This window comes from Pezoporus flaviventris, unplaced genomic scaffold, assembly GCF_033815535.1.
Source record: "Pezoporus flaviventris isolate CSIRO_AGI_PZ_B2104156 unplaced genomic scaffold, CSIRO_AGI_Pfla_v1 ptg000029l, whole genome shotgun sequence".
NCBI classification, from domain to species: Eukaryota; Metazoa; Chordata; class Aves; order Psittaciformes; family Psittacidae; genus Pezoporus; species Pezoporus flaviventris.
Genome location: NW_026892577.1, coordinates 9173055 through 9197033, shown reverse-complemented (window position 1 = coordinate 9197033; position 23979 = coordinate 9173055). Strand labels below are relative to the sequence as shown.

Sequence of the window (23979 nt, the reverse complement as noted above, 5' to 3'; positions counted from 1 at the left end):
TGTTCTTCATTGAATATAGAATTAGGGGGTATTTGTGTGTATGTCTGGGCACCATGTTTTAAGTATCTCTCATCTCTTACAATACTGAAGATATTTATAAGCTATTTAGCAATAACAACTTTTAATATGTCTTTCGCATTCACAGGAGTGACTGGACATGCAAACAGGTAGGCTTACTGTCATTACTACCTTTATTTCTGTTTCATTTAATTTCCCAAATAAATGTGGAATCCATGGATTTGGTTTTGAGGACTGTTGGATGTCTAGTCAGTACTTTCTGTGTGCTCTTTGTGAAGACTATGACTCAAGATCTAGCTTAATTATGTTAAGCATTTCATGCAAGAAAACATCACTCATCTGTCAAGTAAATCCACCCCTGTGATGGGCAGTGTTGAAAGAGCTTTATGGTACCCTGGTTTTGTACTGAATGATCATATTCACATGAAAGGTTATGATATCTTCTCTGTGAGGTGGCAGCCTCTGGAAGAGGAGTAATAGCTTCTAAATCATGCCTGCCTAAGCACTGAATTTATTAGCTTCCATTTCATGTTACAACATAAGCCATCACTGCAATGAGTTGAAACAAGTTTTTTTTTTGTACAGGCAGGCACTACTGTGAGTGGAAGTATTCCTAGTGACCTGATCTCTCTGCATGCTACCAAACTTTTTGTTCAGTGTTTTGAGCTTAGAATATTTGCTAAATATTCTCGTATCAGGGACTTCTAAGTCTCTGAGCACCCTTTTCCGCCTTGTAGCTATGTGCAAGCTAGCACATAGGCAAAATGGAGATAAGCATTTCCTATACTCCCTTGCAGGCATATAGGTATCTTACTTATGATTATGTTCATTTACACAATGGAGCAGCTATTCTCCAAATATTTGTGCCCAATTGCATGCAGCATTATTGAAAAGCACATTACTAGAAGCATGATAACAGATGGAGAGGATCAGAATCTTATTAGTTTGGATTGACTGCTAGTTCTTATTATATATTCAACACTTTAAATAGATTATTATAATTGATGGTTCTTATTTTTGTCAATGTATCTTTTAAAAGCTTTTTTATTGCAGTGTCATTCTGGCATAAATGAAAAATTATCATTTAATGAAACTGTTCTGTTGGATTAAAAAGTAATTATCTTGAGGTACACACATCTCCTCTCAAGCACTGTGGCTACGTTTTCCAACATCTAAATAGCCTGAACTCACATCACAAACTTACTCTTTTTTTGATCTGTCTCTGTATTCACACTTTTTGTCCTATTAGGATGAGGTATCAGAAATGAAGAAGAAATTGAAATCTGTAATACATCAGATGGACCAGCTGAAACAGGAGATCAAAACCAAAGAAGATGACCTTGTAAAAGCACATCTGGAAAATCAGCAAACAGAGAAGGAGAAGGAATTATTGAAAGTAAGAGCCTTTACACATACACCTTTTTACAAAGGATGGTTGCCATTATTTCACAGACTGCGTTGTGTTCCTGGTCTGTGGTAGTTGTTTTGTTGTATTTTAATAAACTATTCTGTAACTGAAGCATAAGATCCTTTGCACTTTAGAGGCATTAGTTACACAAATATTCTATGTATCTGCCAAATTTAATCTCTGCCTATAATTACAATCCAAAACACCCTGGTTTGTCAATTGGAAGCTTTAAATCTCTTGGTGATTAAACAGTTTTACTGTAAAGTTCCATTTTGCTTGCAGAAATGTGGGTTTTGGGGATAGCTTGATTCTGGCAAACTTTTAATATAGACCCTTATAATTCAAGTTTTTCTTCTTAAAACTTTTTTTCTCTCTGCTGTTTTTAAGTGCAAAACCCATTATGTTATACTTCACAATGTTGTATTTGTGTGACTAGCGAGCATTAGTCTTCTGGGAGTTAGGTAGTGCATTTTAGTAGGTCCCTCTGTGCAGAAAGTTATTTTAATATTGTGGTATAAAGCAGCAAGAATCTGTTTTAATTCAAAGGAAATCTGAGCTTGAAGCTCTGTTCTTGTCAGCATTGGCTGCAGCCCATCCTTACATAAGCTGTTAGATTTGTGGTGATACCTCAACTCAATTTACTGCACTCTCAAAAGAATGAAGGAGTTAGTGTTCACAGCAGCTTATTTTTTCTCTTCACTAAGCACTAGGAAAAAAAACCTTAAACCTGGAAACAAACAACCCCCCACAAAACCAGAAGTCCCCTGCCACTTTCCACAATATTTTCTTTTGTCAGTTTATTGCTATGCTGCAATGACTCCTTGAGTTTTCAGACCTTCTCAGTACATTACAGTTATGACAAGATGTCAATAGAGCTTTGTAAAAAGGTGATGAATTTGTGTTCTTGTACCTGATCTGTCTCAGAGTTGTTCTATCAGTGATGGAGAAGTCAAACAGTGTCTCATTTCCTGTGTACAGCTTTCTGCCTTAACTAGTCCCCAGTTCTGTCTGATCATCTCAGACAGAGGTGCCATCCATTTGACAACAACAGGATTGCTAGATGGTTTACACACACAATTATTCACTAGTAAGTATGTCCATACACTGACATCACACTACTGACTGGCTTGAGGGCACTGTGTACTTCTACCTGAATGTCTCTGCTGAATACTAAAGTTGAAGAGAATTCAAAGAGGGAGGTGATTGATACAGGCATGAAAGAACCCAATTATTTGTGTAGCAAGGCAGCTTCAATTTGTCCTGTTCTCACTGATGTGAAGCAAACAAGCAAGCTGTTCCTGGGAGATCAGTTTGAAGAATGTGCTAAATAATGGAGGACTGGGTTTCATAGGAATGAGATCATACAGACATTGGAATTATGCTGGCCTCAGCTAGCATAAAGATCTTAAAAATGTATAGTCATGGTAAATGAAACAGAAGATGCCTTATCCAAGCTCCATTAAAGCCAGTACAATGCCATCTTTTGGTTTCAGTTGGCCTTCATACAGGCTTGTGGATCAGACTGGTTTGACAAAGCACCTGAATGGTGAGAAATGCCTATCTGAAAGCTGTAAAAAATATGGTCCTCGTGTTTGAGCTGCAGTGAAGTGCTTTTGTATATTTTTGTAGATGTTCATGCATGTCTTTTACTTCTTTTTAGCATTTTCTAGAAATCTGCAAGCAAAACTTCTGACTTGTTATTTCAGCATTCTGTGTCCAGTCCCAGTTACATCTTTTATAAAATCCATATTCTCTTCCCACCTCTAGAACAAACAAAACCTCTCTTCACTTACACTAGTATTTCAGAATCTAAGCAAGAATTTGTTTTGAATTTGGCTTGAGATATTGCCATAGGTCCCACATAAATTCTTCTTTCTTGCTGACTGTTCTTCAGGTCTTCGAAATTCTATGAACCAACTTCAAATGAGCTGTTGCTGATTTACAGCAGTTTCAGACCTGTTTTCCTGCTTGCACAGTGACTATGTTAATTCATTTCCTTTTCTCTCACCTAATGTACACAGATCCTCTAACTCTAGTTTTTAGCATATTTAGTCTAACTGAAGGTCCTGTTAGCTTGTGGGGCCTTTGTGTGGTTTGAAGTGTTTATGTTCTTTTCTACACAAGGCAGTTCAGATTTATTTTAACTTAGTGCATTCCAGTGAGGAGATTTGTTTATACGAATGTTTGCTGCCAACATCTAATGCCACCTTTGTTTACAACTCATACTTTTTCTGACATAAGGAGACTATAGAATTTTGATATATTAAAAAAATATTATCCAGCAATGCCAAACGCATGAGCAGTTTTACATTTGTAGAGAGCTTTTGCACAGTGTTGATTGCATTTCAGTATGAAGTGGCTTGCATTTTTATTCGGCTGATGGATTCTTATGAACATCTAACACTGAGTAAGAGAGATGTGAGTGTTGCACATATGGGAAAATGAGAGTTTTTTTTTTTTAAAGAAAATAAGAATGGAACAAGCTATTTTATTATGACAATGGAACTGTTTCTGTCTTAAATCATTGTTTTTGCAGGTGCAGCCTTCATCACAGCCTCATTCTTTCAGCATTGGATGATGCTCTTTTCCAAAAGACAGCTTGAACATCATCCTTTATAAGGGTCAGAGTTGTGGCAAAGTGTTTGAGTCAAGGCTTGAAAGTTTTCCTATCTATCTGTGAAAATAGACTGTAGTCAGCTAGTTCCATCTTGGCTCTGACTAATTGCCTAGCAATGATAGAAATTCCCTATAATCCAAGAAGACCCTATTAGTTTTTATCTACATACATGCCTTGAATTATAGACATGACAGTGGGATAGAATTATTGGGCACATTCCAGCGTTATTTTAGGTTAGTGGTATGCAATTACTGTAACCATGCGCTTAGGGACAGCTTCCTCACCTACACATCTACTAAAAAGATGCTAGAGCTCTTTAATTTTGCTGTTCCATGCCTGGTTGCCATCTTCTCCATTTATTCTGTTATTCCAGTCTGAAGTCTGTCTCAGGTTGATGCTGATTTGTATTACATAATCCTTTGTTAAAAGGATTGTTGCCCTTTCCAGCAAGGTGGGCTATCATTTCTCACATCTCTGACTGACTTTGAACTTTAAATATCAGCTCCATTAAAAGGCTTATCAAATAAGACCTACTTAATTAAAAAAAACCACCAACATTTATTAAATGAGGTGCTCCTGAACTACAACTTGAATCATTGTAATAGATAAAATTCCATTCAAATTTTTATTATTTATAACATAACAATATTAAAATACTGTTTACATTTCTTTAGGGATCTTCATGCTTTCCTGTGTTAATGTTTTGTTCTCAAAAACTAACAAAAAAAAATGTGTACCTCTCAGGAAACTAAAAGAATGTAGGAGATTTTATTAGATCCTAACTTTTGAACCCTGGTTTATGTAGCGGGAAGTTGATACTAAGTGCAGTTTACCTGTATTCTTTGACTTCATCAGGCTGAACTGCTTCAGGTGAAAAAACAGGCTCTGGAAACCAAGAAGTTTATGGAAAATCAGGAGGCAGAAGAAAAAAGACTTCTAAAAATTATTGCTGAAGCTGATGCTGAGAAGCTGAAGAAGAACAGGGAAATTGAGCGGGTAGGAATCTCTGATTTGGCTTTTCAAAAACTCCGCATTCTATTCTCTCATTTATCCAGTGTATTTTTAAGATCGAGATCCTCGGCTACTGTAAATGTGGTACTACTAGAAGCTTTACAGTGCCATTGAAACAAAAATGTTAAGATACTGAAGTGAATGGAATATGTAGCTTATGCTACTCAGGCAAGTGAATCCTTATAGAGGAAACTATTGGGCCCTTGCCATATTTCTTTCACGAGTAACTGTGAAACCTCTTAATGCGCATGATTTTGACTAACGCAAATACAGTCATGATCCTTTGGGATTGTGCTGAGGAGCTATACCTGATATTATTGCTTTGCTCTGAGTCCTTAGGTTGTCAATGAGAGAAACATCCTTGGGTCCCAGCTTGTTCAGCGCAATGATGAAGTGGCTCTCCTGTATGAAAAGATTAAAATTCAGCAGTCCATTCTAAACAAGAATGAAAACCAATACCATCAGAGAATGGAAGACATCCAGCTTCTCAGGATGGAGATCAAAAAACTTAGGCAGGAGAAGGGAATACTTGGCAAAAGTGTGGCTAATATGAAGGATCTCAGGTAGAAAAACTTAATGCATTTCTATAGTGACTGCATCCATGATTCTGTGTTTGAGACAGGAAATATGTTCTATGCATCATAAAGATTTGTATCAACAGCATTATACCTTGAAGAAGGGAATTGTTTGATTTGACCTCAAACACAGACTGGATTAACTTCATGAAATAACAGCAATTAAGACAATCATAATATAGGAAGGAGGAAAGGAGGAAAAAAGATCTTGGCCAAAGCTGTAATATTTTCCCTATTTCCCTTTGTACTGTGAGTTACTGCCTAAGACTAAACTTGACAGACAGCAGCAGAAAAGATGTTCATAGTTCAGTGAGCTACTTAGTGGTACCCAAGGCCCAAATTAGTGGAACTCCTTTTTATGAGGCAATCCGCAGAGGATGGGGAACACTTGACATATTTATAACAAACCTCTGCACATTTTCACAGCTCTCTTCTTCCAGATTTATATGAAGACTTGCTCTCTGAGAAAGATTTAGTTAAATTTTCATCGAAGGTTGTGTTTCTTTAAAACAGAAGTTTAATAGCCCCAGCCTGATTTATCTCCTCCTTCTCTGTCATAATGCTTCCTTTCTCTTATTAACCCTCCTGTATTTAAGGTCTATTTTTTGCTGATGGGAAATTATTATCCTTTTCTATAGAATCAGTCTTAGTTTGTAAGGAGGAGCAGCTATGTTTTTAGTAGGTAACTGTCATATTAATTCTATGTAGCTAGCGCAGCATTGACTGAGATCTTTAGTTTAACTGTATCGGTACAATTCCATGGCTTTCAGTAGAGCAAATTAACTTCAGTCATGGTCAGTCCCATTGATTCCAGTGGAATTTGCCAGTTTGAATAGGTGAGAAAGAAGAGCGAATTGGGCACAAAACATTAGCAATTGCAGTTTTCATTGACTGACTGTAGGCAGGAACAGGATTTGAACTTGCTGCCCAGATGCATTCAAGCTGAAAGTCTGTTACTGTATTGAAACTCAGTGATGGTATTGAAGTATAGTGCGATGCATGCCATGATGGGTGGATCAATTCTTGCTAACTGCAGCAGCAATCACATACTTAATGAAGTCCAAAACCATCATGAAAACTGCCTGTTGAAAGACTCCATTTATCACTTGTGTTGCTAATTAGCTTTCTTGATTTGCCAATTGGAGATGTGGGGTTTTTTTTCCTCCTCCATAACCTTGTCCAATCTCACAGTTAAAAAAAGGTCTTTTTCTCTGTACTGAGCTAAATGCAACTCTGTGCTTAGTAAGAAAAGATTCAGCTGCAGAGTAGGCACATGTTGATCCCCCACCCCCTTCTCACCTTGGAGAGCTTACAGAATCCACCCACTAAAGTGATAAGGGTTGGACCATTGCAGAATGTGCCTTTATTTTCCCTGCACCTTGATCCCCTATCCTCACCTAGTAAGAGCCTAGTTGTCAAAGCATTTTGGAAGTGCTCAATTAATTTTAAATTAATCAGCAAATCACCCCTGAAATTCCTTGAGGAGAAGTAATGAAAGAACTCAAACTTGCATTCTGTAAAGAACAGTGTCCATGATAGTTAGGTCCTAGAGTGTGCTTTATTTACTGGATTATGTGGGCCATGTAGATTTCAAACCTTTTTTCAAACACAGTCTGTTAGATTCAATACAGGACTAACTAGATATGACTCCAAAACTGATCTGTGGGTTACTCTAGATGAATTAACTTTCCTTCTGGCCTTAATGTATGTGGGAAGAGATGGGCAGTGAGATCCAGTAGGGTAGATTCCCTAAGAACTGAAGAAAAGTCCCTTTTTTAATCCAATCTAGCTGAAGTGAGTGAAGAGCTCTAACTGTGTAATCTTATGGTTCCACCTGCTTAGTGGTATCAGTGTTGATTATTAATCACAAAAGTCACTTTGCTCATGCTGTAGTGCATGGAAGAATGATGTGTTATCATCCATATTAGTGCCTTGGCCACATTGGTGTAGCTTTGATGTGTTTTTTATCTTTCTGTTTTATGCTGGTCTTTAGACAGGAGATTCATCACATGCAGAAAGAACTAGTAAGGGAGCAGACTCGATGCAAAGTTTTGGAAGAAGAACTGGAGAATCCCTTGAATGTTCACAGATGGAGAAAATTAGAGGTAATATTTGAGCATTTCAAGTCCCCAAAGCCCATATTGCCAAGTCAGTGACACAGCACAAAGCCTATTTCGTTTACTGTTATGCAAATTATGTGGAGGGGCAGGCAGACTGAAATTTCCATAGTACCAGCAGAATGGTTAACTGCTGAATGGTTTCCTTGCACAATGCAATCAGTGTTATTTTTGTGTTACTTTCTCAATGAAAAATTGCAGAGGGATTGGTAAAGAGCCAGTCAAATGCTAAAGGAAATAATAATGCATAAGGTGAATTTAGAAAGGGGTGGTTCCTTAACATGGATGATGAGAAAGAGAATGATAGGAGAAAGATACAATCCTGCCCTCATCAATTAGGGAGAAGTATATGGGAAAAAAAAGCCAGAATTAGAAAGGAGCGTATGCAGGTATAGAATTAACAGATACGGAGTCAAATTGAGGATGACCAGTTAAAAAATCAAATGGTAAATTACATCTGTGAGAAAATGAAGAGGCCTTCACATAACAGTGGTGGGCTCCCAAAGATAGCCATGCCAGGGAATGTGAGTTCAGCTGTTATGTAAACAGCAAATCTAAATTTCACACTATTTGAACCTGCCAAATGAAGGGGAAAAATAAAGAATCCATCAAGCACAGACCGAATATATGAACATCAATTGGCATGACTGGGTATTTTCGAAGTCAGTGCCAGCTGAGACCTCTCTGTTGTGTGGATCTTTGATCTGATGCCAGCCTGGGTAGCTTAGCTGCTCTAATAATGAGTGGTAACATGCTAGTCCCTACAGAAGCAGAGCTGAGTATTTTGGCTGTGCTTACTAGCATGACAGTTCATTTCTGATCTCTTCATGCTGAGCTTAAAGCAGAATGGTGCACTTAGCTTTTCTCATGGAAGGGAGATAAAATGCAGGATGCTGAAGTAGCTTAAAGACATCTAGGTACAGTCTCCACCAGCACATTGTAACAAAGGAAAATTGGGCCAGTCAAAACATTTCATACTGGGGAAATGAACTTATGAAGAGACTGATACAGGAAATCATGCCTTTCCATTCTAGGCTAGTGGTCTGTATTTGGAACACAAAAAGATGTCAAGATCCATGTGAAATAATCCTCATAGGGTTTTGGTTCAGTTCCTAATGAAAAAATACTCTTGTATCACTACAGTTGTCCCAAACTGGCACCATGTTTGGGCAGCGCTGTATACTATATATAGTTTGGGCAGTCAAGGACCATGCGGGTCATGGGGACTGAACTACTTTTTAGCCTGGTTTCTCAGGAGGTGATATTCTGTTGTGAGTGCTGCATGTGTATCTGTGTTAGTGTCCTGGTTACACTTGAATTGATTAGTCAATTTAGATAGTATCAGACAAAAGATTAAGAGCCATGAGATACCAAGTTCCTTATAAGCTCAAGCAAACATACAGAGAGCAGGACTTTATTGGAGCCTTTGCTGCAATGTGAGTTTAATTCTCATGAGACATCACACGAGAAAGGAGAAACCACCTGGGAGAGGTGTTGTGAATCCCTGAGTGGGGAAAAGCTTCTTTCAGAGTTTGCTCTTCATTAAAGGATCCAACAAGAAGATACAAAGTGGTGGGAAAGTAAGCTTTGCTGGCTTTTCCTTCTGGAATTATTTATTATTATTGGATGTTTTGAGGAGGTTTCAGGAGGGTAACAGTGTTAAACATAAATATGCTCCAACTGATCTTCAAGATGCAGAGATTCCAGTTTCAGGACTGCTTGTATACTTGTCATTTAAAAAAATAATCAGCACTGCCCTCTGCCTTTCATATTTGTCACTTTTGAACACTTAGATATTATGGTTTTAATTTCCAAGAGAGAAAAAATAACTTGTTATTTATTGTTATTATAATTTATAATTTTTGAGACTGCTTTGCTCTTGTCTAGGCCAGTGACCCAAGTACCTATGAGCTGATTAAGAAAATACAAAGACTACAGAAGCAGCTTATCACCAAGACAGGTGAAGTGATAGAGAAAGAATTACTCCTTCAGGTACTGCAGCATCACTGTTTTGTTGTATCTTATTAACACATTCGACTTACCCTGCATTCTCTGCCTACTTAGATGTGCTTCCTGAATGTTATTTAGATGCGTGACTTTGAATTTCTTTTGCATGCCTTTTAGGTAGCTTTAGATGGCAGCACTGACTCACTGAAAGAGAACAAATAGCATCTGATTAGCTGATTTTTATAGTCTGGTTACTGTTACCTGGACAACTCTGAGGGGAAAAAAAAAACAGGAAAAAAAAAAAGATTACTTTATTCATGTAATAGATTAGTCTTCAAGTCAGTGTTAGACCTTTGGAAAAGCTTTTCTGTCCTTTTGAACATGCCTGTTATGACTGGAACATGAAGGAAAATCCTTGCTTGATAACATTTGTGTGGAGCTTGGCTTTTGGCAGAAGTGATACTACCGACTTTGTGTGATTTAGATATGCTGCTGAATGGGCCATGTTTGTCTTCAAGGTCTTCATGCTGAACTTTGCCAAAAAATAGTTTTGTGATAGTTTATCTTTTTAACTGTGTCTGATGTCCCCTAACCCCAGTGCTACCAGTGAGATTTATGTTGTAGAATCAAGGAGAGACTATATTCCTGTAGTACAAACCTTGCTATCAAATATGACAAAAAAAGGACCACCTTTGGGCTTCAACATAGGTGTAAAACTGTGAAATTTATCTCCTTTCCCCTAATGACTGTAGGGATAGCTACAGTTTGCCACCTCTAGGTATGATTTTAACATCTCAGTCTTTAATACCCTAATGAAGCCTATGTTGGGTGTTGCTCAATGAAGAGTCAAATGTGACCTGAATCTCCCTCTGTTTTGAGAAGCAGCTCAGCAGATGTTATCAAGCCTGGGTTTGTCTCTCTTTCTTTATTGTTTTGTAGGAAAAAATGGATCTGCAATTTTGCTTGAAGGTAATGTATGGTGTATTATGCCTTTTCTTGGAAAAATTTAATCTTTGCTGCATAGCACTGCTACACACTGAAATGCTGTCAGTGAAATAGTTTGTAGGCTTAAACAAAATGCAGCAAAAATAGCTTCAAATTTACTGTTATACCCATGCACAAATCCAGTTCTGTTAGATTTTTATGTAGTCTGTATTGCGTATCTTGCCTTATCCTTAGTGTGCTTCAATTTAGTTATTGTCCTTATTTAGAAATGAAGAACTGAGATGAAGAAGTATTAAATTGCCTGCCCAAGAAAATCTTTGAAATGATAGGTACCTGAGCCTCTTACTATACTAGTCATTGGCACAATCTGTCTATGCAGCAATCTTTCTGTGGCAACTCTACTATTCTTTTTTTTTTGTTTGTTTTGTTTTTCTCTGTTTTCCTAGAATTAAGTCAGAGTTTGGCACCATGAAATTTAATAGTTACAGCTAGAATTGTTAATGAATTCCTTAGCAGGCACCGATTTCCTGTGCAACAATGCTGAAATGAAGGTCTCCCTTAGAGTGACTGATAGTAAAGAGAAGGCCAAAATACCATGCTCAACATTCTGTTTAGGGCTTTATGATCAACATTTCTGATCTCTTTTCTGTTTTGCCACAGTGTTTTTGAGTCCTCCACAATGACTGAGATAGGGTTTTTTTTTTGTAGCAGGGTGCAGGTAAGGAAAGGTAACCATAGATGGAGCTGGATCCCCCAGCTCATTTCCTTAAAGGGGTTTCCTACTGGATAGGTCGTTGGTTTAGGAGCTGCAGGTTAAGTGACCTAGCTAGGCTTCTTCTGCTATGCCTGGATAACCTTGTACAAGTAATTTTATTACTCTTTGGACAGGTTTTCCTTGGTATTATGATAATATCTGTTTTGTAAAGTGATACTCTGATGCTCACCAAGGCAAAATGCTCACTAATAGCTTATGAATCTGATGCTATCATGCTCCAGCACCTCCAGCAGCAGGAAATGAATGGAGAGCAGTAATGTTAACTTTCCAGAGGGAGCTGAGCTGTACACGGCAGGAGGGTTGCTTCACCAGACCTCCTTCTGGGCAGTGTTTCCTTATTCAATAGACAGTGTAGGGTGTGATCCTGACTGAAATTTAGGATTGTGGGAAAATGCAGCAATTTAGCTGCTATTTCTGGAATTTTCAATTTTTGTCCCATCAATATAATTTATTTTGGCTAGTGAGTTTGTTTTGTGGTCTATACAACAGTCAGTGTATAAGGCATTGCTCCTCCATAAGGTCTAATAATTACTTTCTTATTCCCACCCTGCCCCCCTTTTTTAACTCCTCTCATGTTTAAAGGCATTCAGTATCTGTTTTTTTATAGGTCTCTCCTTGAAGTTAGCTCAGTTCAGTTCAGTCTCTGCTCATTTGCAGGGGTAGGGAAGTTGCTGATGACTTGGCCTGTGCAGAGTTGGTGTAACATCCCCTGTATTTAGAGCCAGAGACTGTAGGAGCTGAGGGACATGAACTTCCTAGCTCAGAGAACTGCTTTCCCATATTGAGTTTGCTTGCAGAATCGCACCTCCTCACTCTGAGCCGTCTTAATCCACATCTTGCCCTATGACGAGGGCATAGCAATTGCATGTATCTGCTTTAAAATGATCTTAATCTCTTGCTTGCCATACGTAACCATTTTTATGTGTGTGTGGCCATCATGCTGGCAAATAGGATATTTGTTGAAGGTGAAGCTTTCGGGTGCCTGTGTCTATGATTTCTGTGTATGCATATGATGTAACTTAAATTCCCTCACATCAAAATGTAGTAATAAAATGGAGTTCAAAAACCTGTCTGGGTTCAATATTGAGTATTAAAAACACCCTTGGAATTTAGAAATAACCCATGTCTGATAATGGTTGAGCCCAGTGTCAGCAACCTGCAGTTTGATTTATAGGGTATTCACCTTGTTGCATCCTCATGCAGAGCTGTAATGTTTGTATAAAGAAAAAATAATTCCATTTGTATTGTGTACACTGTAGTTCTGTCTCCTGACTTTTTTTGTTTTGTTAATGGTCTTTTAAATAAAGCTGGTTTATGCAGGGAACAATGTTTCAGGATGAGCTGGATATATAAATGGAAATTTTTTGCGAAGGATTGCAGTATAGAGATTCATGTAGAAAAGCATCTGCTTACTTTACCTGCTCCTGATGTGTATTTGATCATATCCTTTTTATTAGGTTTTTCAGTATTTCTCACCTGTTAGTTCTTTCTTTAGAAATGATGCAGCTGGAAAAGCTTGCTACAATCCCTGCTATGTGATTAAAAGATTCACTATGTTTCAGTCAGAAAATTTTGATTGCTGACAGTACAGAAAGAACCCAGCTTGACTCTAAAATCCCATACAAAAATATCTTTTAACATGTCAGCAGGGCACATTTTTTGTGTCAGACATTATCTGAGAGGTATTGAATATGCAACATGCCGAATGTTGGTCTTTTAGAATGACTTTTCAGAGTTGAACACTTTAATAAAGGATAGAAAGATATCCCATGTTACAGAAACTATTAAACTCTTTACTTGTTTCTGATTTATCTGTGCCCTGTAGCCACAGCATCTTAGGTTATAACCTATCAGCTCTCATACACCAAATAAGTGTGGACAGCCTGAGACTTTGAAGGGTAGCTGCAAAGCAGGCAGTCATACTTTCTCCTTTAACTCAGGCGTTCTCACAGTTGTGAGCTGCTGTGCTGATGAAAAATGCTGTCTTAAAAATCAGATCCAGACCCAAGGTCTTGAATACTTACGGTCAATAAGAATGCAAAGGCATTTTTGCCACACACAGGAAATGTTACTCCAGGGTTATCCAACTTCCATGTTTGAATCATTACCTTCCTTCTGAATCTGTGCAGTTAAGATACAGCATTTTTTTGGTTCTTTTTCTAAGCTGTTGATTAATACTGCCAGACTTTGTGGAGAAATACACTCTGTGGTAGCCGAGGAATTTCAATGGGGGGTGAAGATATTTGGGAACATGTGATATGAACAAAACGTGTTGTATGCCCATAAGGTATAATTAGTAATAAACAGAGGTGCTCTGCTGACCAAATTCCAGCTGCAAAAAAAAAATATATACTTGCTCACTTTGCATGTGGGGCAAATCCCCCATGTGCCTGAAGCTCTACCGCATACTGAACAGGGATGTGGTAAACTCACAATGTAATGGATTACCTTGTTAGGATTATGATTAGTGTGGTTTTAGAAACTTATCCCATTAAAAGTGAATTATGCACTGCTTTATTTGTTTCAAATTTAGTTCTTTCTCTTCAGAGTGAACTACTCTAATTTGATTTTATGTCTGACTGAGCTGGATTTTATTCAGCTGCACGTCTAGAATGCATAACAGTGGGAAGACTCACATTACATGTCAGTTACCTCCGTTGTCAGTCATCTCAGAAAATTGTTCATAACTGTAAAAGAGATGTGCAACCAAGATTATTTGTGAAGGGAGGCAAAGGCAAATGTGTTTCATTTAAGCCTGGCACGTAGTAGCAAAAGTACTGTTTTTCTGTACGAATATATTTTTAATCACCATTGTTTTAAGTTGTCAGCATTCAGTGTGCAGGACCAGGCAGTCAGGATGTGATGCTCCCGGACTGTTAGCATCTTGAGCTCATAGTTTCAAAGAGTGCAAGGGCAAAAGGCGTGATTAGCTCATATATCTGACTCAGAGATTACAGTGAGATAGCACCCACATGTCCTTTGTATTGAGCCAAGATTTCAGTCCCCCCAAAGAGCTGACGGCCCCACTGACAGAGAGTAGGAGGAGCAGAGGGGGTGCTGCTGTCTCCAGTATTTATCAGTAGAGTTTCATTTTGGGTTTTGTGGGATACAGGGAGGAGAGAGCAAAAGAGACTTTCTCTGCGACCTTGGGCAGGTTACATAGCTTTTGCACAGCAAGAAAAAAGGGAATAAAATAATTTCCACTCTTATAGTAGTGTGTGAATGAATATATTAGAGACATGACTCATTTCAGTAGTAACAATAGCTAGCTAAACACTCAAAATAGGCAGATGTTTTATGGCATTTATGCTAACTTAGTAGTAGAGCTGTTCTGTCCAGTTTGAGGTGCTTGTTGCTATAATCTCTGAACATATAGATATAACTGTCTTTATTTCTCAGAGCTGGTACTATAGTTTCATAAGGAAATATGCTTTAGAACAGCATGTTACCATGTGGGTTTGTGCAGGCTGGCAGCTACTGGAATTAAAGTTTTCTCCCAACTAACACAGGAGCGTTGGGATTTGCTTCCACGTATTTGTTATTACAAAAAATCTGGCCATTTATTATTTAAAAATACTATTTTTTTTTTAATCTTATTTCATTTTTCTCAGCCCAGTTCATGAGACCCTTGTCCTTCTGGAAGTAATTTCTTTCCCTTGCTTGGCAGTTTCATGAAGCATGCTTCTGCTAGGCTTTTCATTGCTCTCACAGTGCTCATGTAGCTTCCATTATACAGCATGCAATACAAAAAAGTGTGCTCAAATGCCGAGTAAGAGAGTTTTTTTCATCAGACGTCCTGCTAGGGGAAATAGAAGAATATTCTCCTACTTTTATTTTGGTACTCTTAAGGCCCTGTTCAGTTTTAATTTAGGTTTTATCTGTACATCTTCAAAATAGTTGAGATTTACTTTAGGTACTCAAATGTGGCGTTTATATGTTTTTGGTACTGAGTATAGATTCTGCGTGGATTTGACAGTATAACCTACTTAGTGTTGCACGTAGGGTAGATAGTCTGAGTTGGAGATTTATTTTTTTTTTTTGGCAGAATTGTCTATTTTCATAAAAATAACTGCAATTCACTTCAGGAAACTAATGACTGTAGAATCCCGAAGAGTCTCTTTTGACCTGCCCATTATTGTTTCTCTGTCATCTTGCCTTTAGAGAGACTTTAGCAGAGGTAGTTTGGGAGTGTGCTTTGTACATACTGAAACTTACAGGTGAACTGTAAAATCCACTGCCAAAATACAATCCTTTCTTTACTGCTCCTTTATCATTTATATATAAAGTCAACCTTTTGAAGGGATTTTTCCATCCAAAAATGAAAAGGGAATATTTTTTTTTCCTGGCTTTTAATACTTCACTGGGACTTGGCTCTTTTCTCTCTCTGTTTCCTGGAGGATTTGACTTCCTCTGGAAGCACTGGATTAATGCCCTATCTTGCAGCTGAAGCTAGCGGTTCTCTCAGCCCTCAATTAAAGGGGTGAGTATATTGAGCCTGAGGCCTTTTCTATGCTTGGAAGTACCATTCCTACTCACAAAAAAAGGCCATTTTTCTGATTTAGCTTATACCAGCTCTTGAATGGCGGAATATTTTCTTGCCAGTATAATTGCATCTAATTGTATAGCAAGTAGCTGGCATAGCCATGTCAGCACAAAGAAATTGCACCACTGAGAAAGCTAAGCTGGCAAGACTTCTAAACACTGATCAAATGGCTCCTGACATGGTGAAAAAAAGGCAGAAAACACCTTTCCTGTCCTCATAAAAATCTGAGGGTTGTTACAGACCTTAAGGAAGAGAAAAAGAGAAAAGAGTACCTGCTGGAGCGTGGGCTTTGAGTTTATGATTCCATTTGTAAATTGGTGGCCAGAATTTCAAAGAATTTATATTGGAATATAGAAATGAGAAATACAGTAAGGACTCAGGCCTAACATTTACTTTTTGGCTTTCAGCTGGGTATGAATCATAAAGAAAAAGTTTACTTCCCCTGTGCCATGCAGATTTAGGCATTGGTGTGTAAAGGCATGCTGTAAGAATTGCCTTGATTTAGAATTGGACTCCAAAGAGATTCTCTGTTCTTTTTTTTCAAATGAAAAATTAATGTATTTCCATAAACTCTGGCTGTAACTAGTTCTATCTACTGATGAACAAAATATATCTAATTATCAGCACAATATTTTGATGCACAACAGTTTACTGAGTTAGCACCATTAAATTAATTTCAATCCAGTGCCTTGAATCTGATTTGAACTGGGGTCTTCAGTGTAGTATGAAGTCATATTGAGGAACTTAATGCATTGATTCATCCTTTAGGCATACTTTTTGAGGTTCTTTCCTTTTTGTGCTGCCCTTTTATTTTGCTTTTATTGTACTTGAAATGTTCATTGCTGAACTAGGGCTTTGACTGGGGTCTTTGTAGGTGGAAATGTTTTGTATTTTAGTGTTGGTATTAAGTTGAAGGATTAGTGTCATTTAGAGCTCTTATGCCTGGCATGATGATTTCCTATGCAATTTTGTTCTGACATGGATATTATTTTTCTGATTAATTAAATTAATTCAATTATTGATTTCTTTTTATGCATATCCAGTAGGGTTCTGTGAGTAGGTTAAAACCACTTACACTGAGCAAATTGTAGGATCATTGTGTTAATTCTCAGTGCAATCCTGTGATGATGCAATAAGTAATCACATCTCATAAACAGGAAAGATATGATTCACCTGTGTGAAGGGTCTATTGAGGGTCTATATATCTAACTGAAAATTTCAAGAACGCCTTAAGAATTCAATAGGAATTTGGGTAATGTTCAGTTCTTGCCCTAGCTCTCCTCAGAAAGCAGTTGATTTCTATTTCTGCATATTATAAATATGCTTCTTGGCGCATTAGTTTATTTTAGCCCTTCTAATCTCAGTTCATCTAGAATTAGAAGATGTTCTATGCTATAGAAGCTTTACAGCATGATAAACTGCTCTTAAAAACACGCTGACATTTACATTCTTTCCCTCCTCCCACATTTGATGCAATTCAACTGGAAGAGAATGAAGTCTTCTCGGGAAAATAGCCTTTTTAGGTTTTTGGGTTTTTTGTTTGTTTAGGGTATGTTTGTTTAAACAGGGTTCTGAAAAACCACATAGGAAAAGTACTGATCACTTTAATCAGGTTTAGTCGACTACTCCTTAGGGTAGAAAAATAATTTTCCATTAAAAGTGTTTCTGACACTGAGAACGGGGAAGCAAAGCAGATTATTTAGCAATCAAACAAAATGTTTTTTGGGAAAATTTTCTTAGTGGAAGAGTTTAAATCTCACTGAATCTCTGTGGAACTACATTGCCCTGAAACAAAACAGATTTCCCATGTTAAATAGTTCTGGATAGAAGCAAGGTATAAATTTATTTGAGAAATTAGAAGAAAATAGATCAAAACAACTTTAGGGGTCCTGCACCGTTATTAGCTGCTATAATGGTGTTTCAGTAAAGAAATATTCAGATGCCATTTACAAAGATGAAGTAGTTGCAGGTGGAGTAAAAATCCCCCAGGGTTTGTAAGTGGCAAATGTAGATGAATGCTTAATCTGGTTTTGAAGTTTCTTAGGAGAATTGATATATTTACTTGAGTTTGAACCTGGAAGTGATCTCTAGTTGGGTCCTCAGATGCCATTCCTGTACATCATGCAAGATTGATTTAATGACACAAATACCATCCTTTATTGATGAATGCTATTTCCTTCATTCCAGTACAGGTACTCCTAGTTCATGAATTTTAGCATGCAAGATAGTTGTCTTGAAGTGTACTCTGGTTTATGGTTGTGACTTTTTTTCCATGCTTCTAACCTCCTGCTGTTGCCTAGCCCTGGTGTTTCTGAAAAGCAAGGAGCAGATGTATTAGCTTATTCAGCATGGTGGTCCTGGGATCTTGGGAGAGTGAGTTTCATGTCTGTGGACCTTCAAGGAGTTTTAGTGAACTTTGGCAAATTCCTGTAGAGATTGTTCATGTCCAGACCTCTTGTAGGATGAGAGTAGGAGCACTGAAGCAGTACTTCAGCATAAGTACATTAAAGATTTAACTGCATTCAGATACTGACAGGAGGAGGCCACATGAGTACCCAGGGTACTTCAGGGTTATCTGCAATCTGCATCAGAAAAACAGGAACAGTGATCACCAAAGTATTTTATTCAAATGCATTATATCTGGTTTGAGCCAAGAAATCTTGAGCATGGATACCTTGTGTCATTAGACTTAAAATATTTTGTAAAATGACCCATTCCTAAAGTTCTTACTTGGTCAAAATTGCCATTAGCCTCAATGATAATTTGCTAGAATAAAGCTAGAGTAAAAAGTTCAGGAATTGTTCCAGTAAATAACAAATAACTGAAAGCAAACTTGTTTACTCCTCATTCCTGCATTCAGCATGTATCTGGGAAGGAAATAAATCTGCCATGCACCCCAGGGTAAAGTATATTAATCAACCAGTTATCTTGTTAAGGGAAAATAAATGACTCGCTGTGCTGAGTGAATACATTGAAATGCACAAGCTTTGCAGTGCTGTTAGCAATCCGATACTGTCAGCCATCCAGAAGCTGCCACAGAAGTTAAAATACTGGAGGAGTGCAACAGCAATGTAGCAGTACATTCACGAGCCTGTATTACATAGTGTGGCCCAGAGCCAGCTGCAAATCTTTATTATTCAGGTATACCCTTTGGCAGGCATTCTTCCATTGAGGCAAGGGTGTTCTGCTCTTCCTTCAGCACCAAGATATGGACAATCTACAGCAGCCCTTTCAGTGATGGTTTGTTATTTTATATGGTAGCTGCAACTTTAACAACAAAACACAACATCAACAGCAGCAACAACAAAAAGACATTCCACAGGGACAGATTATATTTTATCTATTTTGGATAATTTATTTTTATTCTTATAAGAGTGTGAATGGTGCCCTTGTTGAGAAAAAACATGCAGAAAGATGCAGCAGGTTAAGGCTGTTTTAGGGCCATGAAAGGGTGCAGTTAGAGTCACTGTGGTGTTTTTTTGTTCTGTTTTTAAAAGTAGCTTAAAATTGGACACATGAGGACACAAATATGCATAGGAAGAACTCTGTGCCTCCATTCTTCACTCTGAGACAACCAGACACAAGCTACTGAGTGCGCAGGAGCCAAGCACTAGGGGGACTCTCTGCCAGTTGCTCTGCATCCTCTAAACTCATATCTCAAGTCTTCCTGTGCCTGTCGGTAGATATAGCTGTAATATTAAACAGGGGATGCACACTTCAGCACAGCAGTTGTCTTTACATTAGGATTCACTCTCTTTCCCCTTCCTTTAGTCCTGTTTCTGTTTCTTTGAATTTTAAGAAACAGGCAAGGGGAGCTGAAACAGAACTCCTCAAAGGATAGCAGAGGGTCAACTCTAGTTGTAGTGAGTCTGAATGAAACCGTATGTTAAAACATTCATGATTTCAGAATTGCCATATGTGTTTCTTAGATATACTGTTATTTCTTAATAGGTTCCAAAATGTGATAGGAGACCACTCTTTCTTCCCTGAGGTACTTGGCATATGCAGGCAAACTCTACTATCATGTCAGAAAGATGTATGTAGGCTTTACTGTCTTGCTAAGATATTTGTAGGTTTAAGTGGTGGCTTGACTTTGAGACAGCTGTTCAGAGGTAGCAATTCCAGAACATGAAAGGACTTGAAGTTAAGTGCTCTCATCTTTCAGGGAAATCTAAAGATCTGAGTCAAGCAGGTGATTAAACTGATGTAGGTGCTTAACTTAAAGGTAGGTATCTCTAGAAGCAGCTCTGCAGTTACTCTGACCCTTTGAGGTCATCTGTCAGATCAGTCAGAAGTGAGAGCAGAAGCTTGGTCGGCTGGGAATCCCTAACACAGTCCTCCACCTGCAGGAGCAGTTAATCATTAATAGCAGAGCTGTGATAATTCTCATTTGATTCATCTGATAGTTTTAAAATCTAAATGGTTACTGAATAGCTCAAATGCATGCTGTTACACTGATGTTAAAATACAGAGGTTTTAAGTCAAGTAGTCTACATTTGGCTTGAAACCCTGTATGTAGTAATTATTAGCCAGTAAAAGGTTCCCCACTGTTTGCTTTGCAGACTTATTTATTTAGAATATTTAGTTTCCTTGTTGATAAGATTCATATCAACCTCAGAATCTCCTCCAGGACACTTTAAGACAAGCTGCTACTAGAATGTGAAACAAAGGTTTGTTTAGAGCTCTCTTCAGCCCAACTGTCAAGCTGCAGGCAGAGTGGAAATAGATGGAATATTTACATCAATCCATGCCCTGTCAAGGGTAATTCTCACCTTCAAGGAAAAGCTCTCTTTTGTGTGTATATAAGTACATGTGTGTTTCTGTTCACACACATAGAAGAGCAAAGGATAATTAATTGATCATCTTCTGCAATGTAAAGTATAAAAGCTGTGACTAAATGAGCTACTCTGGATAATGATTTTATAAACTCGCATGCTATCAGTAGTAAAAAGGGAACTACAGCTATTATGTCAGCAAGAGGCATCCATGCCTTTTTCTTCTGATAGATTTTTATCCTTGCGTGTCAGAGTTCAGAAGCTGAAGGAGGGGAGGATATGTAACCTATTTGTTTTTCCTTTGGAGAAAAAAAAAGCAAATGTTTCTCTGCACAACACCTAGCAATAATAATAAAAGAATAATAATAAATTGCAATTGCACTTTAGCTGGAAATGTTTGTACTTTGTTGTTCCTGGAGGATGGTAATAATGCAGCATTCAGCTCTTGTTGTTACAAAAAAGAGTCAAGGGTGAAGACCTTAAAAGATGCTCCAAGGTGTTTTTTCCTCTCTCGTTGTTTGGAAAATGCCAGTCAATTTGGTGGAGTCTGCTCTGTGCCGAAGGAAATGGATTAACTCTTGTGGAGCATTAATACCAAACGGAGGGATATGTCATTAGGCAGGTTTAATTTAACTCCATCTACATTGGTGTAAATTTCACCAAAGATGGGGAGATTATCCGGCCTTTCCTTCAAGTTGGTAGCAGCATATTAACAAGAAAACCCAAAGTGTCTCATGTGTTGTTAGTGTTGACACACTGTGAAAGGGCTTCAGTACTCTGATTAAAACCTGAATTAATTTCCCCAATAAAAATATCACATTGGACAGTTAAAGGAGGGTCTAGATGATGATAAAATATCAGATGTCCTAGGGAACTGCATGCTTGCAAAGGTGTTTGCTGATGGATATGGAATAGACAAGAAAGAGCAGAAGCTTTTGAAAAGTCTTATTGAGAAAGTTTATCCTGCACATTTCTCATAGTGCTGGAGGCAACGGTCTTCTATTGCTCTAAAATTCATGAAGGTTACCATATGCTAATTTTTTCCTCATAAAACTTTTAATTATAGATGTCCTGGGACAACAGGTATACACATACACACAAATAAACATGCAGCTTATAGAGGTAAAATGACTATGACTAGATGTGTATGTCTATTTATGTATTTAAGCCATATTTCAGTGTCCTGTTTAACACTTCTGAAAAGGGATCACAACCCCTTAAGGATGCTCTGCTGCTGCATGGCATCGTAAACAAAATGGCTCTGGAGTTCAGCTTAGTGGTGACATTTTGGTTATAATGTCAATAAACAAAAAACCCCCCTGTGGCACATTGACTGACTTTGCCTCATCAAACCAGGAGAAACTGTAGTCTGCTTATATGGTTATGATGTTGCTTTCTCCACCTTACGAATTAAAATAAGGATTTTTAGCTAGGTTAAATATGCTGGGGTTTGCAACCCTACATGACATTGCACGCTTTTGCTTTACATCTTTACCTTGTTGGGTTTTTTCTTTAGCTCAATTGCTGGAGACAGGCACTAACAAAAATGAAATTTACTCTGAGTCAGAGGCTTTGGGATTTTTTTGTATGTGTTTTTAATAATATGTGTGATAGAAAGCTTTTGGTGCACAGTAGGATTTTTGTGGGTCTGGTGAAGAAAGCTGCTGATGTGGTGCTATGCCAGGTAAATTTGTTGAATTATCTACTTGGAAAGACAAGCTGATAAAAATGAGGAAGCTGGGACTTCGTGGCCTATTTCTGGTGTGAATACATGTTCATTAAATGTACAGTCATTCATCGTCTCTGGCTCAGCATGATACGCTGGGCTAACTAACAAGATGGGTCATTTCAGGAGTTCCCTGGTGTCATGGCAAGGGAGAAGATGACATAAAATGGAGTCACATCTTTAGAGCTAATACCAGGCGCACTGGTCTATCCCAGCATTGGTGACTGCTTCCCACTCCTTGTCAAAGCACTGAAATGCTTTGGTGTCACTTTGGGAATGCATCTAATGCTGTTGATGGTCCCTCTGACAGGGAAAACTGAGCAAAATATGCTGTGCTAGTTGGCAACAATAGCTTCTTTTGAAGCAGGATTATGTGGCAAAAGTGAATTTTCTTGCTGTAGACTGAGCCAACTTGCGACCACCAAATCAAGGAGAATTGATTGAAATCTGCCAAACACCAGCCAGTCTCCTGCAGAAGAAAATTATTTTTGTCAGTTTGCTGTAGAGCTTGCAGACTGGGAGAGCTCCAGATTCTGGCTGAAACAGCAGATACGTAAATTTAGGGAAAAGCACCACTCACCCCCACCTTCCCCTGAATTAATGGCTGAGAGGCTTAGGGATGCAGAGAGTTATTGTCATGGCCAAGCCTAAAGGCAGGTGTGTGTGCTCCTTGGAGCTCCCCTGGAAAACAAATCTAAGGCAGGAAGGGCTGTTCTAAAAATAATGCGGAGTTTTGTTTACACAATTTTTATAGCAGGTATTCACAAAGGTGCTGAAATTCTCTTTGGTATGCCTGAAATTTGACTGTAACCCTCAATCTGAGTCTCCCAGTGTGCCCTGCATGCACAAGATGAATGTGCTCTCATCTCTCCGCCATTGGCTTGTCTTAGTTTCTATGTCATAAACCAATGAAGGTGGTTGACGTTATGGATTTGGTCCTACAATCAAACACCTCCTGAATTCCAAGGGAATTTTGCAATGGAAAAGATCGCATAAAAAGCTTTGGTACTGGCCTAGACCTGATCTGAAGACATGTACTTCACTCTTACTGGTGAAGGCCTAACAGCATGGAGTTATGGAGAGATCTGATGCATCTTCCTTCACCTCCTCAAGAAGAGTAGTTCCCCACAGCATGTTTATGACTTTTAAGTTCTATTCATCTCAAGAACATGTAACACTGGCAAGATGTTTGTTGTGATTGCAGCCAGGTATGAGGATGGAGGGGAGTGTGAGGGAAGGCGGTTGGGGTCAAGCCAAAGAAATCAATCTTACACACACTGTAATGGATTGACTTATTCCTACCCAACGTGTGTAGGATTTCAGGTAGCTTTTTCTCCAACATCATCTGTGCAGCCACCAACAGAAATAAAAGTTTACCAACTTCTACTTTGGACAAAATAGTGTTAACTGGCTTACAATAGGCATCAAACAGATCACCTTACCCTCTTTAAATTAGTGTTACATGGCTGATTGTCACTGCTGACTTATGATTTTCTTGACAGTGTTAGGATGCCTTCTCTTG

The 23979-nt window shown here is 38.2% G+C and overlaps 1 protein-coding gene across 2 annotated transcripts in view; it reads left to right on the top strand.

Annotated features, from left to right (window-relative positions):
- CFAP58 (cilia and flagella associated protein 58) overlaps positions 1–23979 on the top strand; it is a 61921-nt gene that overhangs the window by 26635 nt on the left and 11307 nt on the right. Inside the window, exons 11-15 of one of the 2 annotated variants that reach the window (XR_009744351.1) lie at positions 1268–1414; positions 4899–5039; positions 5394–5617; positions 7623–7777; positions 9634–9738. Coding sequence is in view for 1 of the 2 variants with exons in the window: in XM_061458812.1 (XP_061314796.1) it covers positions 1268–1414; positions 4899–5039; positions 5394–5617; positions 7623–7734; positions 9634–9738 (729 nt within the window). In the remaining variant the exon portion in view is untranslated. The remainder of the gene's footprint in view (positions 1–1267; positions 1415–4898; positions 5040–5393; positions 5618–7622; positions 7778–9633; positions 9739–23979) is intronic. The other variant, XM_061458812.1, reaches the window with a different exon arrangement.